Genomic DNA, 16,937 nt, shown 5'->3' on the forward strand with positions numbered 1-16,937 from the left:
TACTCTAAGGACATAGGCTCATGTTTGTAATATGTACATGTGTGTTCATTAGAAAATAAAGACTTGAGTGGCACCAGATCTTGGTCTTCAGGATTCTCTGTCTGAATCAGTGGACCCAGGAACATGTCTGAACTCCCCAGTTGAGACACATGTCCCTGCCCCATTCCATGCTCGCATCAAGATGCGAGTCAGAACACCACCATCCCTTCTCCTCTCTGTGCCTCAGCTTTCTGTAAAGCACACAGCCCCAGAAGTTGCTGTAGTGCACCTTCTAAGGGCTGAAGCCACCAGACACAGCAGAATACAAACTTTCACTCAGTTTAGATAGTGGTTCTATGACCGAAAGCTACTGAAAGTCTGATCCTTTTTACAGCTGCAAGATTAGGTTATCATCTCATTCTGATTGCCAAGAGACATTCCAAATGTAAGTTGTTGTTCTACCTAAGCTCAGGAGGGTGAGGTGTTGGAAATATTAATAGAGCTCTCATTATCTTCTAACAAAGATTTGTCATGTTCGTACTAATTTATAGATTTCAGTAGCAAAAGCTCCTAATGATTCTGTGGACAAAAAGGAATTATGTACTAACATGTACTTTAATTTAATAGCATTAACTCTAGTAAAAGCAATTTTTTGAAATTTTACCCTTAAGCTGTAGCCTCTCTGGTCTCGTATTGCATATTCTGTTTTAAAGAAATGTACTGGTTTCTGGTTTTAAAATACATTGAGCTCTCACTAACAGAGTGTTTGGACATCTGCCAATTCCACTTTGGAATTTAAACTGATAAAGAGGGTAGCCAACAAGTAGGTGCATATTTGTTATAAATCCAGGGATAGGCTTTGTCATCTTAGATAAGATGAGATAGCTATTGTTTGTATGTCTTCTTCTAGTTTGTATCTAGAAAGGCCAAATAGAAGAAAAATCTTTTTCTGTTCAAGTTTTACTTTTTAAAATGTTATTTTAAACATTGTTTTTCAGCTCATTTAAAACACAACACTGATTTTAATATGGAGTCATTAAATTGGAAGCATTAAATTATGTGATAGTTTAGTTTTTAAAATTACATCAGCAAATGTATTCCTTGCATTTTTCAAGTGTTCTTTGTACAAATAAGAAAAATGCACAAAAAGCAGATTAGAGTCTCCCTGCAGTGAGAAATACATTGATTCTTCTCTGATTCTTCTTAGAAAACTTTACATTGTCATTAATAGTTAGGGTTTGACATGCAAACAAGCATACACAAAAGGTTGACTTCTGACTTTCAAGAGAGCCTATATGAACATTTATGCTTCAGTCTTCTGATCAGTAATCTGAAGTGATTAAAGTTTAGAAGGATGGACCTTATGGATACTGAAATATTCTTTGCCTGCAGTTAAATGATAAAGTTCAGTAAGTGCAGTTTGCATATGGCTTGAAAAGTTTTTTTTCTGTGTTCCCTCACACTTAGTTTGTATCACTGACATTTAGTGAATTGTGGCTTGCAGTCGAAATGAGGAATGTTACCTCTTAACTATAAAATAACTGTGTCACATATGCAGTAAGCATGAAACACGCAGTGGGCTAATGGGACTTGTTATTGATGATGCTGAAAGCTAAATAACCATTAGTATTAAATCTTATGAATAGACTCTTGTCTTTCATCTTACCTCTTCAACCAGATAAAAGACACAGAGGCTATTTAGATGTCATAAGAATAGTTTGTTGAAATCCCTCTGGACTTAAAAAAAAAATCTCTCTTCATGTTGCTTAGTGTTTTGTTGCGTTCAAAGAAATGCCAGTATGCTAGTGCTGAAAGAAGAATAGAGCAGAAATCCAGCATTATGTGTGGTTTTAGGCTTGTTAAAGATGCTGTTGAGTTGAAAAAATGTGCATCCTTTTTCTGCAGAAATCTCTTCATCACATTTAGAAAATGTAGAAAAAATGAAGAACACTGAAGATTGGCAAGAAGCCTTCTAAGACCATATAATAATAGAATACTGTGAAAGTTTGTATTTTTCTAGTTTTATTTATAGTTTTTAGATGACTGTAACAAATTAGAAATGCCTGACTAAAAACTTTTTTTACAGAGATGTTAACTTTATTTAAAGCCCCTATTCACCTAAGCATAAGGCCTTTTAAAGATTTAACTAGCAACATTCTCAGTTCTAATAATAAAATACACCAAAGGTGGTTGTAAATTGTACTCAGCTTTCATACAGAATATTTAGAAGTAGTGCATATACACAGTGTTACCAATTAATGTTAAAGAATTATTCAGCTTTGAGATTCTTGTGTGATAGCTTTGGGAACAGTAATTCAATTACAAGCATCTCTTGTGAAATTCTAGTTCAAATAAATATTTCCAGATTCATTGTGAATAGATAGCAATAATCATACTTTTTTTTTATTATTTTATAGGGAGCAGAACTGGAAAGCTGTGATGTTAATACCATCTTGTTGGTACATTTCTTTGGAAAAGAAGGAAAGGAAAAACTTCGCTATTCTGAGTTTTTCAGGTATTTTTTCAACTAGGCCAACCTAACAGCAACCAGTCCTGTTCCTACCCCTTTACTTTGCACCAACACCGGGATTAATCTGACCCCACACTGAGTTGGATCAGAAAGTTAAGCGGGTAATCAATCAGGAGACTATTCGTGATTTTGCATGATTGAATTTCTGGTTTAGCTCCTTGAATCAACTCTCTGCAGGAGAAATTGAATACCATGATGTACTCAAAAGCAGCAGTGGGGCTGGAGGCCATTCGGGTTGAGACTACCATTCTAGGCAGCTCTGCAATGGCATAGTGTAAGACAGTATGATTCATCTGTATTTTACTTCTTTTTGATCACATCACCAAAAAAGTTTCTGCTAATCAATTACACTTTACCAAGTTGAGATGTTCCCCACCCCATTACAGCTGTCATGGGAAGATACAGGCAATTTATCTGCTTGCTTCAAATTCCAACTTTTGTTGAAACGTTCGCTATTTTTCTCATCCTTTGAACTACTTTTGCAAGGGGATAATGCAGATAGGTACTTTGTGACACATCAGAGCTCAGAATTAAGGCAGATGGTAAACAGAACATCAGATTGAAACTTCAGTGGCATATCAAGTGTCCATTAGTGCTGGAAAGAGCATTGTATGCAAGTCTATTTCACTGTAAGCTTTGCAGAGAAAGTTTTAAGACTGGAGTAGGAAATCATACAGTTCATGCACCATGCACATGTCAGAAAGACGCTGTAATACTTGTCTGCATCAGAGAACAAAGTTCTGCTGTAGTTGGTTCCAACTAGAAAATGCCTCTGGGTATCAGCTGTTAGCGTTATAATTGAAGGAGATCCTTTTTCCAGTGTTTATTTTGATCAGTAATGATGACCACCACTTACACAGCATCACAACTCAACTGGTGAAAACTCTTTGTTACTTGGGAGATCAATTGCTATTTTTAATATGAATTCAAGACACATCTTGCTATGTGAACTTGGGCCCAGAATCCAAATACACACTTTGAGATAAATACAAGTTAAATGACTAAATACCTCTGTGAATCTGGACACACATCTTGAACAAAACATCAAGCGAACATTATCTACATTAGTATTATCTTTTCTGCAAAAATAATTGGACATTTACAGACTGTGAACATAAACTGTGATAAATGTTGATTTGAATTTTTGTTCAAAATCAGGGGAATCCTTATCATCCCTCCTAAAAATGATATTCTTGCAATCAATAAATGTTTGGGGAAAACCGGAGCGAAAAAGGAAGAGTGACAATTTTCCTAACTCTAAAGAGTGTTCCACTCCACTGGCTCAGGCACATACCAGCCTTTAAATAAATAGCCTTTCTCTTTTGAAGGCCTCAACTCCTTAGGAATCTTAGTAAAATAAGTTCAAGATGCCTACAGCTCCCTTCTCTATAAATACCATAGAGCCTCTCAATGAAACAAAAGGATGAGAGCACCAGTAAAAGGTTGTGTTTGCATATACAGTGTAAACTGAAATGCCTCAGGTTTTAGATAAAATCCTACACTGACCCACTGAGGCATTACATTGATAAAACTATGTACCTAGTACATTCAGAACGTGTAGGTTAAAGACCTTTGCCTACCACACAGATAGAGGCCTGTAATCAAAATCAAACTCCCACATCTTGCTCTTAAAATCTGTGGGATAAGTGTAAGGTTTAATGCAGGTAATTTTTCAACAGTGGCAGTTATTTTTTCATAGAGTTGGAATGTGCCTCTTTATCACTGCATAGACACTCCATCTCAGTTGCAACATGACAGTGAAGTTTGTTTAACACACAGAAAGGTGAATAAAAGGATCAGTGTCTTTTTAACCTGTGTGAAGATATCACTTTTCACATGATTTTATTTGCAAGTAAATCAAGCACATCTTTTCTAGGTTCCTATTGTTCAGAGAAAAAGTGATTTCTATCTGATGGCCTCTCATAACATTTTACCTTACGCGGGAAGCTATTGTTGGCTGTTTGATCAAAGTGCCACACTGTTTTTACAAGAGATGACTGATGAGCTGTACAGACATAGATCATTGTCAAAAGCAGAAAATAACGATGGTAAATGCTTTTATCATTTTCCAAGTTCTTGCCTAGAAAGCTTTTCCACTGATCAGTGCAGTACCTAGTAGAAAGTAGGGGTGATTAGATTTGATTAGGACACACTAAAACTTGTCACATTAGTTAAATACACAGACATTGCAGAACTGTAGAGTCACACAGGTTTGAAACTTGGGTGGAAATAAAAAGCAAAAAAAAAAAAAAGCAGGAATGCTCTCTTTGTAAAATTTCACTGTACTTACACAGGAATTCAGAAAGCTGAGAGTAGTGTTCTCACCTCATTACTTACGTGTATATTCCTCACGCTCTCTATTCAGTTTGGCTGACTTAAAAAATAAATCCTTTTGTAAGTGTGCAACCATCTGTATCTACACTTTCACCAAGATGTCCAACCCTTTCAGCCCACAGTTCAAACATTTAAAAAATGTTGGACAGCGACAGCCAATATATCAGTGTAGTTAATTTGCCTTGTTCTCCTTTCTTTGTACTCAAATGGCACAAAGAAAATGGAAACTGTCTGCATCTTCAGGCAGTGAAGCAAGCCAGCTCTTGTGCCTTCCATGTCAAAGCTCCAAATACGGGAGGCACATTGATTATAGAGGGAGAAAATGGTTAACAATGCCTTCTACATCTCATCTACAATGCCTTCTACATCCAGCTGGTACATGATTCTTTGGAAATCATAGTTAGGGGATACACCCAAGGACAGTCCTCAAACTCCTTTTATACTGGACATAATGAGACCATGAAATAATATCAGATCATTTTTCAACTTTTCTTGGGCTGCTATGAGCGCGGAAGTAAAAAAGTAATCTTTGCTTACATACTTTGTGATACCAGTCAAGCTCTTTTCTCGCTATTGTACAGAGCACAGTCATAGTGGGGTTTTGAGACAGAAATAATTTTCAATCTTTTCCTTTCAAAAATGTTTCACTTGTCCTTTAAATTCCAGCTATATTGTATGTATTGTTTTTTATTTTGAGAAGAAAATTATTTACTTTTTCTAGGTCTAGCAAGTATTTCTTCTTGACAGCCACTGTGTTTTGTTTTTGTTCTTTTTTTTTTTCTGAAAAAGTCCCCTACTCATCTTATTTAAGTATGTCTAATCCCAAATAAAAGAGGAGACAGTAATTCACTCCCTAAATAGTTTATGACTGCTATGATTTTTTCCTGTAATCTGTCCCCAAGCAAGCTTAAATCTCTCACAATCTCCTTTAAGGAAGAAAAGAAAAAGAGGAGAGAGTATGGAAAGATTATTCAAAATTGTTCTAATCAGGGCTTGGGGGTGGGGTAGGTTTTTTGATTTTTGGTTCTTTTTTTGGAGTGGCTTTTGAAAAACTGCTTCTCAGTACAGTTAAATAATTATCAAAGTCATATAAGGAAAATTAATGTTTTAAATCCACCTCATGTCATTTTCTTACCTGATTTGTTGCTCATCAAACAACAGAATTTTGCACTAGAAATGTTCTTTAATCATTGTTTCTTCTTTACTTTGTTCTGTAGCCCAAAAGTCACTGTTTGTACAACCATGCAGAGAACATGCCTTTCCCTCACCTGTCCTGTTTCTCTTTCTTTCAGTGCTTTGAAATTCCTTTGTACATTTCATTTGAAACCCTTCATTTAAAAAAACAGAATGATCTAGACTGAACCACACTGCTAGGGCTGGAATTTGTTTGTGCCAATGCATAGAGGCAGAATCTTGCAAGTAGCATCATCAACCAGTGGAGCTTTTGCTGTGGTGATAGTGTGCACATTCCAATGATTTTCATCTATGGATTTGGAAGTGCTTTAACAAAAAATACAATTATCATTGTCTCTTTATTTGTCTCGGTACCTGTGCTTGTATCTATGTGTATATGTATAGCTATAGGCCCCTAATCCACGTAGAGATTACATGTCATACAACTAGAATCAGACAGTGAGAAAGGGGAAGAGATTAGAACAAAATCTGGCTTTCTGGTTGTATATTCCTATCACAGCTGAATCTGAACGTTTCCAAAATATTTAGTAATAAAGCTGAGAAGAATCTGTTTCTTCCATTCCTATATACTTATCAAACAAATTGCTTGATTAGCTTCTACAGAGTGCTTCTAAATGAAAGTGAGTAGTTTTGTTATGTTTGATTTGGAAACACCGAGAACACTAAATCAAAGGGTGTCTTGCCTGTAACTCTGAAAATGGTGAGATTGATTAACTGTCTTACCTCTTGCAAAGCTGAATTTACAAGTGTGTATTTAAATATTCTGTGAAGGTTAATGGTCAAGCCCTTATTAGATTTCCCATATTCTGTTCTGGAAAATGTGTATTTGCAAAAAAGGCAACCTTGCAGCTGCTTGTAGCAGTCCTTTATTGCAGAGAGGGTTATCAAGCCTCCAACAGGACTCCAGTGTCTGAAGAGGAGCCAAAGCAGAGTATAGATGCTGGGGTGGCGTACTCACCTCTATCTTTGTTGTCAAGTTTCAATCCTACAAAGCAGTGCCACAAGCACTGGTCAGTTCTGTGTTAGAGAACTGAAGCTCTGTACAGACTTTCAACTCAGATTCAGAGGTATAGGAAGGAAAACTTTCCCTAACCTTTCCTTACGCTTTTCATTCCACTACTTTGTGTGCCATAAGGAAGCCAGTACTTCATTGTAACATCTCAGGTTGGAGGGAGAATAGCTGCATTCTTGAGGTCTCCCCACTTTTATTACATTTTCACTTCTGTTAAGGCTGAGTTGCCAAAGTCTTGAGAGACTCCCTCTTTCTATAGATCCACGTTACAGAATGTGGGCTAAATGCTGATAAGGTTTCTGGATGCTGTTGCAACACGATAACAAATTTGGCCATTGGCCTTCAACGTGGGTGTTTCAGAGAGTGTGGATAAAACAGCCTGTCATAAAGAAAGTACTGTCTGTTCCCAGCCTTTTCCTCATCTTAAAAATTTATGATTTACCTTTTCATTATTTAGAAACAGGACTTGCTTTTATTTTCAAACTACTGCAGTGTAAGAGTATTTCCAGTGTAGTTATTCTTGAGTTGAAGAGCACATCTAAGATCAGCATCCTTTTCTGTCTTTCTTCAAAGTACACAGCTACTGACTTTAGGAAAGCAAGAATTTCATCAATATGCTTGTTCTTCCCAATATCTGAAGAAATTTTGAAGGAATTTCTAGCTGAAACTCACCACACCATGATTCAGAAGATAAAAAAGCAAGTATCCCTAGTGGTGTCTTGGCATATAAGTATCAGGTTTTACTTCCTAACCAGAAAGTTATTTTTAATAAATTTTAATAACTTTCTCTTTAAAAAACTCATTAGGATTTTTAACTCTCACATCTGGGAATAAGAGTGACCTAGAATACTGATGTGATGATTCACGGTATTTTAATTTTTGTAATATGGGAGGCGATCACGTTTAAATTTTAAATTACACATTTCAGCTGCTGCTCCGAGTAGCATTTGGTACAGCAGGAAATCTTCCCACTCCAGCTTGCCAGGAGCAAGCCTACAAGTTGAAATGAAATACCCATTAATTTTTTTCATACCTAAAGAAGTAATTCCTGCTCCCCTCTGAGTGGTGCAGGAAGGTGCACGGCTGTTGTGCAACAGTTGGTGTGCAATAACATTGCTTGGAAGCAACCGGAGAGAGCAAGGACCCAGGCCTGAGAAAAGGCAATGGAAAACCCACAGTGAGACAGGAAGATACAGTACCTCACTCTCTGTCAGACTAGAAGAGGGTTCAGAAGCAAGCTTGCCAGTGTGTGTGGCTACGTGGGCCACCAGCTCCCTCCTCGATGTGTAGGAACACTTGGTCTTTCAGCTGTCCTACCTTGACAGGGAATGGCCAGAGGGTGGGTCACTGAGGGCTTTGTCTTTAAGTAGAACCTGCAAATACAATATTCAGGAAAGATGGAAGAATGTGTAGTTGGTCATCACTTGCAGCAACTGACCAGAACAGCTAGTGACCAAGAGTTAGCTCCCCAAGGTAAATACCTTATACTTTTAAGAATAGACCTTATGCCTGTCACAAGTTTTGTCGACGTTTCACAGAGTAAAAGACAAGAAAATAAAACACTAAAATGAACATTATCTTGTTTCCCTATATCCATATCTTCACCATATTTCTGAAAGTGACCTCAATTTCAGCCGCTTCTCCTCCCCGAGACTGGATGTCACATGGTATGGAGGCAACAGTCAGAGATGCAGGTATTGTTCTGCATGGCCTCTGCAGTGGCTTCCAGCCAAGCAGAAGCCACACGTCCCAGATACTATCCACTCTCACTTCTGGTGGACACTCCCAGGAGGCAGCAAAGTCAGTCTCTGTTGGAGCGACTCCATGGCTTCTCTACAGCAGGCCCTGCCTGCACATCAGGGAGGCCCCTGTCCCACTTACCTGGTCAGCACGAGCAGGTACAGGGGGTTAAAAGAAGTGGTCTGAGGATCAGGGTCTTCAAAGCAGAGAGCAGCCAGTTTCTGAAAGGCTGTTGAGGCCATGGTGCTCTGAGTTCCCCCAGCCAAAAAAAACCTTCTGCTGCTCATGCTGTCACTCCTCCACCAGCCCATCCTGCACACTGAGGGCACACACAGAGCCCTACAAGCAGCCCTACAACCTTCCTCCAGGTGGTGGGACAGGACTGCTGTTGCCAGCCTGCGCTGGGCCAGCTCAGGTTTGCGAGCTGCAAGTGAGCTCCTGCTGGTTCGTAAGACAACAGCCTGAATCTTAAATTCACTTCCAGTGTCAGGCTTTCACTTACCTGCATGTCCAGAGCAGTGAAGCACTTGTTGGCCCTTTATTTGCATGTGCAGCTCTAATTATCAGAGAAGAAAATACAAGAGAGAGATTATGAGGAGCCGTCCTCAGCTAAACCCTTATAGACTTCACAGAGCTTCGAGCTACTAATTGTCCGAGTGATCTCATTAAAGAACTAAAGATAGCTGTGCAGGCTAAAATGCCTTAATTTCAGGGAAAAGAATTCAAATCCAGTGAGGCCATACAAACTGATGAGCAAATGAGCCTCTACTGCTCTTTGCTACACAGACCCTTGGCTGTCCTCCTCTCCAACTAATTGCTTTGTCTCAATATAGAAGTATTTCATTCCCCCCTGTCAGTAATTTTTGCAACTCAATAAAGCAGAGTTCTTTTGATGTAATGAAAGGATTCTGGCAAGCATGGTTGTGTTTTTAACCTTTATGTTCACTAAAAAAAAAAAAAAGATTTGTTTATACATAGCCCCATCTTTAAATGGCTCACACACCATTGTTTTTTTCCTTCTCAAAATTCACATGAGGCCAGAAGAAATGATAATGGCCACACAGAGCAAACTGGGGAAACTCTAAGCTATACAGTTCCAGCTCTGTACCTGCATGTTGTTACTCGTTTCGTGTGTGGTTTTTCTTATTCTCCCTAGAAGAATGGGTGGTTCCTAAAACCCCTAACGTTCACACCATCCTTTCTCAGACAGCTCTCTTCCTACCTTCCCAAATACCTGCAACATCATTTTCTGTGCTGTTCCAAACCCTCAACATGCCATCTGTAATCCTCACTAATCCGTTCTCTCAGGAGTGCAGAACTGAGTTGCCAAACCCCGTTTTGCAGTTTGAGGCATTGCAGTCTGTGAGGCTTTTAGTCATCTTTTCCCATAGTGATGATTTCAAGTTTCCTCTTCTCTTTCACCTCTGTGATTACTGGGGCCTCTTCTTTCTAGGCACTTTCCAACCTTGTCATTCCTCTCTCATTAATATGAATTTTCATAAATCCCGTGTCAGGCCTTTAGCTACCATGTCCTTTTTCACTCATTCTTTATGATACTGCCTCATCGATCATTTTATCTAATTATCTGCACATTTTCAAACATTTCTCTCTCATGTCTAAACTGTTTTATCTGTACATTATTGTAGCAGCAGAAGTCTCTGTACGCAGGCTTAGGGAGCACCCTGCTGGTGTCGTTACTGAAATGCAGCAGTGGGAGCAAATCTGCACCCACAGACAGGTGCAATCAAACCAAAAGTATTTTAAACAACAATTTCGATAGTATCTGTGGTTAGGAGTTAGTCTACTCCTCCTCCCAGGAGTTAGTCTAATGCATTTAGTGTAGTTGTAGTGATACAATGATGCTGGTATTAACTGCTGGGTAAAATTTGTTCACGCTTAGGTTCATGGAAAATCTGCAAACAGAAGTGCAAGAAATGGAATTCATACAGTTTTCCAAGGGTTTGGACGTCATGAGAAAAGAGGACTTTGCAGAGTGGTTGCTGTACTTCACTGATGAGGAAAACAACGAAATTTACTGGCAGAATGTGAAGGACAGATTTGAGGCAGGAGAGGTTGGTACATACACTATCCTTTGTATCCTTTGTTTTGCTTCCTCATTTGCGTGTACAGGTTTTCATTTGAATACAAGTATCTGAAAATATAATTAGTTTCCAAATGAATTATAACAGCTTCTGAATTTTATGCAAATAAGAACAATTTACCAACTGAGAAATGTGAATATTGGCACTGAGTAAGTAATCACAACTAAATAATAGGTCCCACCAAATTTAAGGAAATAGATTTACTGGGAGTTGAATGTATTATTCTATATATATCAAATGGATTCTTTGATTCTCTAGAATATCAGTTTGGAAGAATTCAAGACTTTTTGCAAGTTTACAAACAACCTGGAAGACTTTTCTATTGCCATGCAGATGTTTACTGTAGCCAATCGTCCTGTTAAACGGGGTAAGTGCTACTCAGCTTCACCTTGCCATGCTTCATTTATTTCAGCCTACTGTCTGCCTTCTCCATGTGCTTGTGTAGTGCTGTGTAATCAAGACAAGAAAAACAAACAACGTAGTAAACTGTTTTTTTAAAACAAAGATTTGGGGAAGTTGCTTCTTTCCCACATAATAGAAATTAGGAGCAATGCAACAAAATTTTCATTCAAATACATGTGCTTTTCGTTACAATTCTGAGATTGTTTCCTGCTTGTTGTACTTGAAAGACAGCTCTCTTAAGCTATTTGAAAATAGTAACTTGAAAACTTCCTGAGGAAAGTTGATGAGACATTAACATCCGTTGAAATAAATATTTGATTGGCTCACTTGAAAAAGGTGAGAGTGATGTGATAAGACAGGAAGAAAAATCAGTATTCTCAAGAGGGAAGCACGAAGATTGTTTAAGCCAAAAAAGGCAAAAACTGGGGGGTTTTACAGGTCGTAACTTTCATCACTAGCTAATCCAGCCTTCAGGAAGGGTTTGGTTTCCACAGCCTCTCTAGGCAGCCTGTTCAAGTGCTTAACTGTCATGAAGATGTCTTCCCTTGCTGCAGTTTACAGTGACTGTGCCTTACCTCCATGCACCCTGGAGAAGAGCATGGCTCTGACTTCTCCATAACCCCTTTTACGTAGTTGAAGGCTGCAGCTAGATTCCCCTGTGCACTTCTGTTCTCCTCAGCTCCCTCAGCTTCACTTCTTTCTTCAGGTGCCCCAGTTCCCAACTGTGTTCATGGCCGTTCTCTCTCTGGGTTGTCAGTTTGGTTTTGTCTCCTTGTCTGGAAGGAGACAGATTTTATTTGGGCAAGATGTACAAAGAGCGGAGAAGAAAGAGGATGAATTAATAGTGAGATAATTGTCAAAAGTGAGAGTTCAGCTCACTTCTGTATTAAGTATCACATCTTTAAGTGCCAAAGGATGATGAGGCCAATAGGTGATGTTCACTCTGGCCATGTTTCTCTGTAAAAGCTGATTCCCAACCTGCAGGCAACTGTGAATTTCTTTATGCAGTGAGCCATACTGTGATGGAAAACAGTGTCTGAGGTAACTCATGGATGTTACACGTATACATGTTTTATCCTTTCCTAAATCTTACTTACTAATTCTTATTTTGCATGTGTGTGCATGTGTTTATTCACACACATATGAATATTTATCTAAATATATCAGTCCCTTGGTCCTCCCATTTATTCTAGATATTTTTTTCTTCCAAGTTTGTAGCTCATCTTTTCTCTCTGATAAGATTACCTTTCTTGGTTTGAAGATTATAATGCTCCAACATTTCAGAAGATCCATCTCCTTTTCTTCAAGTTCTGTTCAAAAATTGCAATGCCACCTGATTTATATTTAGCATAAAGAGCTGAAACAGTTAATACATTTTTAAAGACAAAATTAAGACTCTACTATAAGCATAACATATTTCATGTTCTTTTTAAATCGTGGTATATCCTTTTACAGACAGATTTTCAACTTAATTATATTTAAACCAAAAGTAAATGAATCAACTGCATTAACAGAGAAATTGTTCAGAGGTAAAGATGAGAGATGAGTCAAAAGTGGTCTTTCCTCTAGTAAGCTTCAGAACTAATCATATTTGTGCCATTATTTATAAACAACATTTATCTATGAAAGGAGAACCACAATATTACTATATTTATCATTTAGTGGGAAAATTTGCTGTAATGATCTACAATACCACTATACTGAAGTAACCTCCAGTTCCTCCTTGAAATTCACACATCTGTGATGCCTTCAAAAAATGCATCCACTTCATGAGGTGTGGTTGTGGTTGCTGTAATAAACAATAACCTTTCACTCTTGCTATCGTCTGTTTTATGGCAACCCCAACACATTTTCTTGTTTTACATGAGTCAAAATTCCGAATCCTTATACCACAAGACCAAAAGTAGGAATACTAGATATTACTATAGTATACTTGATGTAGTGTAAAGAGAGGCCAAAAAGATGAAGAGGAAAGTAGGTCTCCAGAGAGGTATGACAGTTTTTTCTGCCCTCAGTCCTCAAAAACTCTTCTATTATAATTGAAGTGAAGGTAGCCTATGTCTTAGTAACTCTCAAAAAAAAATAGTAATAGAGTTACAGGTGTATAAAGTCATGTGGTGTAAAGAATATGTTAAGTATTTGATGGTGGGTGTTCCTACAGAGTTCCTGAGGGGATTGTTGGTTGAGGTGGAGTATATTGTGAAGTACTGTTCTCTGAGAAAAAGAGTTTTCTTATGTAATTAATTGGTTTGAGATAAAGTGATAGTATTCTTTGTGGGACTGTAGCGAGGAAAACACTTATCTATATACACAGGTGTCATCCAAAAGTGTGTAAGTTTTCAGCATTGAGCTACTTCCAGAAAAAAGAAAGAAAAATTTAAAAAAAAGAAAAAGAAAAAAGAAAATGAAATTAAAAAATAATAATAATAAAAGGAAATAAAGAAAATGAAATAGAAAACAAAAACAGAAAAGGAAAAGGAAAAGGAAAAGGAAAAGGAAAAGGAAAAGGAAACTACTTGACAAGTACTGCATCTCAAAAGTTTATAATGCAGTTACTAAGGATTGAGAAAAGACGAAGTAAGCTCAAGAATGCATGAACTGAGATTTCCTAATATAGTCCACTAATTCACACATCCCAAATTCTCCAGTTAAAATATCCAGAAGACATTGTAAATTGTGCAGAATCCTGCAATTTATGTGCTTTGCAATGTCTTTTCAAGTTCAGTCACCTGTGATGTAATATTATGCCTTTACTAGCTGAGTTCAAGAGGGCAGTGAAGGTGGCAACAGGACAGGAGCTCTCAGATAACGTTCTGGATACCATCTTCAAGATTTTTGATCTGGATGGAGATGACTGCCTCAGCCACAGCGAGTTTCTTGGAGTCCTGAAGAACCGAATTCATCGAGGTTTGAGGGTAAAAAGCCAACATCATCTATTATTCCCCATTACATACTTGTTTATGAATACCAAAGATTATTGTTACAACTTTCTTGTTAACACTTTATAGAAACACAAGTAAAGATAGTTAATGGAAAGGAATTATGTTTTAAACTGAAGACTCCTTACTGGTTATGAATCTGGGAGAACTGCTGCCATCAAGACTTGTTATGATACATGTGAACTATGGGAGCAGCAGCATTGCTTTACATATTATACATGTATTTACACAGTCTGTGAATAAGTGTCTTTTTTGTGTAAATGCTAAACGTGCTCTAACTTTATTAACAGGTACCACAACAGCAAGGAATTCAAGGTTACTGGAAGTGTGTGAAAAGAGAAAGCATTAAAGGAGCAAAGGAATTGTGGAAGCAAACTGGGAAAAGTCCTTTTTAAAAGAGTCCATTGTTCTTTTGCTATAAATGTTGTTACTTAGGGTGTTTTTTTGTCTGTCCTGTTTACATAATAGTTGAATCAAAAATACTCTTTTTTACTATAGCTAAACTTTAACCCAATTTCTAATGCAATGATTTTATATTGTTCTAGTGCAATCAGTTTGGTTTACAGAACTGTTATCACGTTTGACCTCTTACACTCTTGCTCCAGGGAATAGTGTTGTTTGCTCCCTTGTGGAGTCTGACCCTGCACCGTACCATATGGGATGCGCAGGATTTTAAATGGCCACTGGCAGGAACATCACAGCATTGTTGTCTCCTGCTGGAAGAGCAGTCACCATCTCAGTCAGCCACTAACACGGCAGTTCTTTCCCTGGCAAGGACAGAGGTCCAAAAGGCGAAACCACTTCTAGAGTCCATGCAAATCAAGTAATCCTAAATCAAAAAGGAAAATTAGTATGGCTTGTGCTTTCATTACCATGGACTGCTTGTGTGCTAGTTCCTGGTGGATGGTTCCGCCAGGTCCTGTGTGGATGTCTACCTTCATGATGATACCATTAAACTGGAAATACAAGACTGCTGATACAGGCTTTAAAAGTTATACATTGATCTATGAATGTGCATTGAGTCTCTCAGACCTCTTCAACTAATAGGATAAATGAGAAGCAAAAATCCTGGTTCTGTCACAAACAGTGGTAGCTACAATTTGACCCATAACTGTTTTGCTTTAACTGTATTGCAGAAGGTAAATGTGTAATAAATATTTACTTTGTCTCAGTAAAGGTTGTGACAGGGAATGCTGCAGTATCTCAGGAACGCAAGGGTGTAATAAGCAAGTGCTGGGGGAAAAATAAGTCAAAAAGGTAAATAAAAATGTTCATTACTTCAAATGCAAAGCTAGTCGTAAGATCTTAAATGGTAAAACAAGGAATAGATCAAAATTAATGTTCACTAATTAAAGATGAATGTTTTTCAACTGTAACATCATGTGCATCTCTGTATACACAGATGTGCATGATATGTCTGTTTTTCTTCCAACCTCAGGAGCCTCTAGTCCCAGATCCAGATCAGTCTTCCTGTTTGGACAGTGCATGTAGGAGATGGACTTACAAAGCTGTCAAGGTTCTTCCTCTTTGCCCCCCGCAGCTGTCTGATTTGCCTCGGCTGGGGTGAGGTGAAAGGTTGACCTTTCAGGACAGGTTTGAGATAACGGGCTCAAAAGATGGACTGAGTAAATGTCTCAAGAAAAACAACCATCTCACCACTCCATGAGGAAGTATCCACTCCTTTTAAGACTGACACTAGCTGTGTGATTCTCAGAAATGTATATAAGTTTGATAGGAGGTGTTTTGTTGTAATTTGTTTGGGTTTTGGTGGGGGGAGCCTTGAGAAGAGGGGAACCTTCCATGATAGATAGATACCAGAACAGCCCTCATTCAGCTGGGGGGCAAGAGAGATTTCATTAGGAAGCCATAAAGATCCCACGTAAGGAGTACTGAGATTACAGATAATGCTTTTGGTATGCCAGTAGACACCAGGCAAGCTTGTGCTAAGGAAGAGTCCTCCTAAGCCTCAGCACAGCAGTTTTTCTAGAGAGGTTGACCAAGAAGTAAGCAAAGCAGCAACGTGTGACTGCCCGCTGCTCTTCCCTGTGCAGCTTTAACTTGGAGCTTTAACTTAAACTGTGTCGAAGAGAAAATGCTTCCACTTGTGTGATCTCTGGATGCGTACCCCGAGTCATCCTCCAGAACAGGAGCATGCCTTTGTAAGTGTCATGAGACCTGTCTAGAAAATCAGGTACCAATGACTGCCAGGGATACCTTTGCTTCCCTCAGGAAACCGTCAGGATGAAATAAAATGCAATAAAAGCCTCTGCCTCTCCCCCTTAGACCGAATTGATGCACCTGCTCTGTGGGCAACAAGAAGTGAGGCAGCTGTTTTCACTTTGTGCTGTTGGAAGCTGCTTGTCTCTTCTGGTGATGGGAGCTATGAGTAAGAGAGAGAAACCGGGGGCAAAGGTGGGGCCGTGGGGCTGGCATGGAAGTACCACAGCCAGTTTCACATCACCAAATAAAAAATAAAGTAAAAAAAGACACAATCAAGCAAGATACTTATGTGTCACACAAGCTACGTGCTCATCCAACATGGGCTTTTTTCCAGCTCTGGCTTTAATGCAAAGCTGCCTTTTACTTGTTGCTGTTAATATTTTGGCAAATATTTTTTTGTTTGGAATGCAGATTATTCTCTAGCATATTATTCTGCGAATTGTTAATGGGTTTATGATGTTCTTTATTGCTTTTGTGGTTTCTTT

General features: G+C 38.4%; 1 protein-coding gene across 1 annotated transcript in view; it reads left to right on the top strand.

Moving 5' to 3' along the window:
• Positions 1-16,704, top strand: part of MICU2 (mitochondrial calcium uptake 2) — a 149,963-nt gene extending 133,259 nt beyond the window's left edge. The window contains exons 8-12 of the mRNA XM_032207372.1: positions 2,397-2,494; positions 10,690-10,861; positions 11,150-11,258; positions 14,051-14,208; positions 14,523-16,704. Of these exons, the coding sequence (XP_032063263.1) occupies positions 2,397-2,494; positions 10,690-10,861; positions 11,150-11,258; positions 14,051-14,208; positions 14,523-14,627 (642 nt within the window). The 3' untranslated portion in view covers positions 14,628-16,704. The remainder of the gene's footprint in view (positions 1-2,396; positions 2,495-10,689; positions 10,862-11,149; positions 11,259-14,050; positions 14,209-14,522) is intronic.
• Positions 16,705-16,937: the final 233 nt, after the last annotated feature.

Source organism: Aythya fuligula, chromosome 1 (assembly GCF_009819795.1).
Source record: "Aythya fuligula isolate bAytFul2 chromosome 1, bAytFul2.pri, whole genome shotgun sequence".
NCBI lineage: Eukaryota > Metazoa > Chordata > Aves > Anseriformes > Anatidae > Aythya > Aythya fuligula.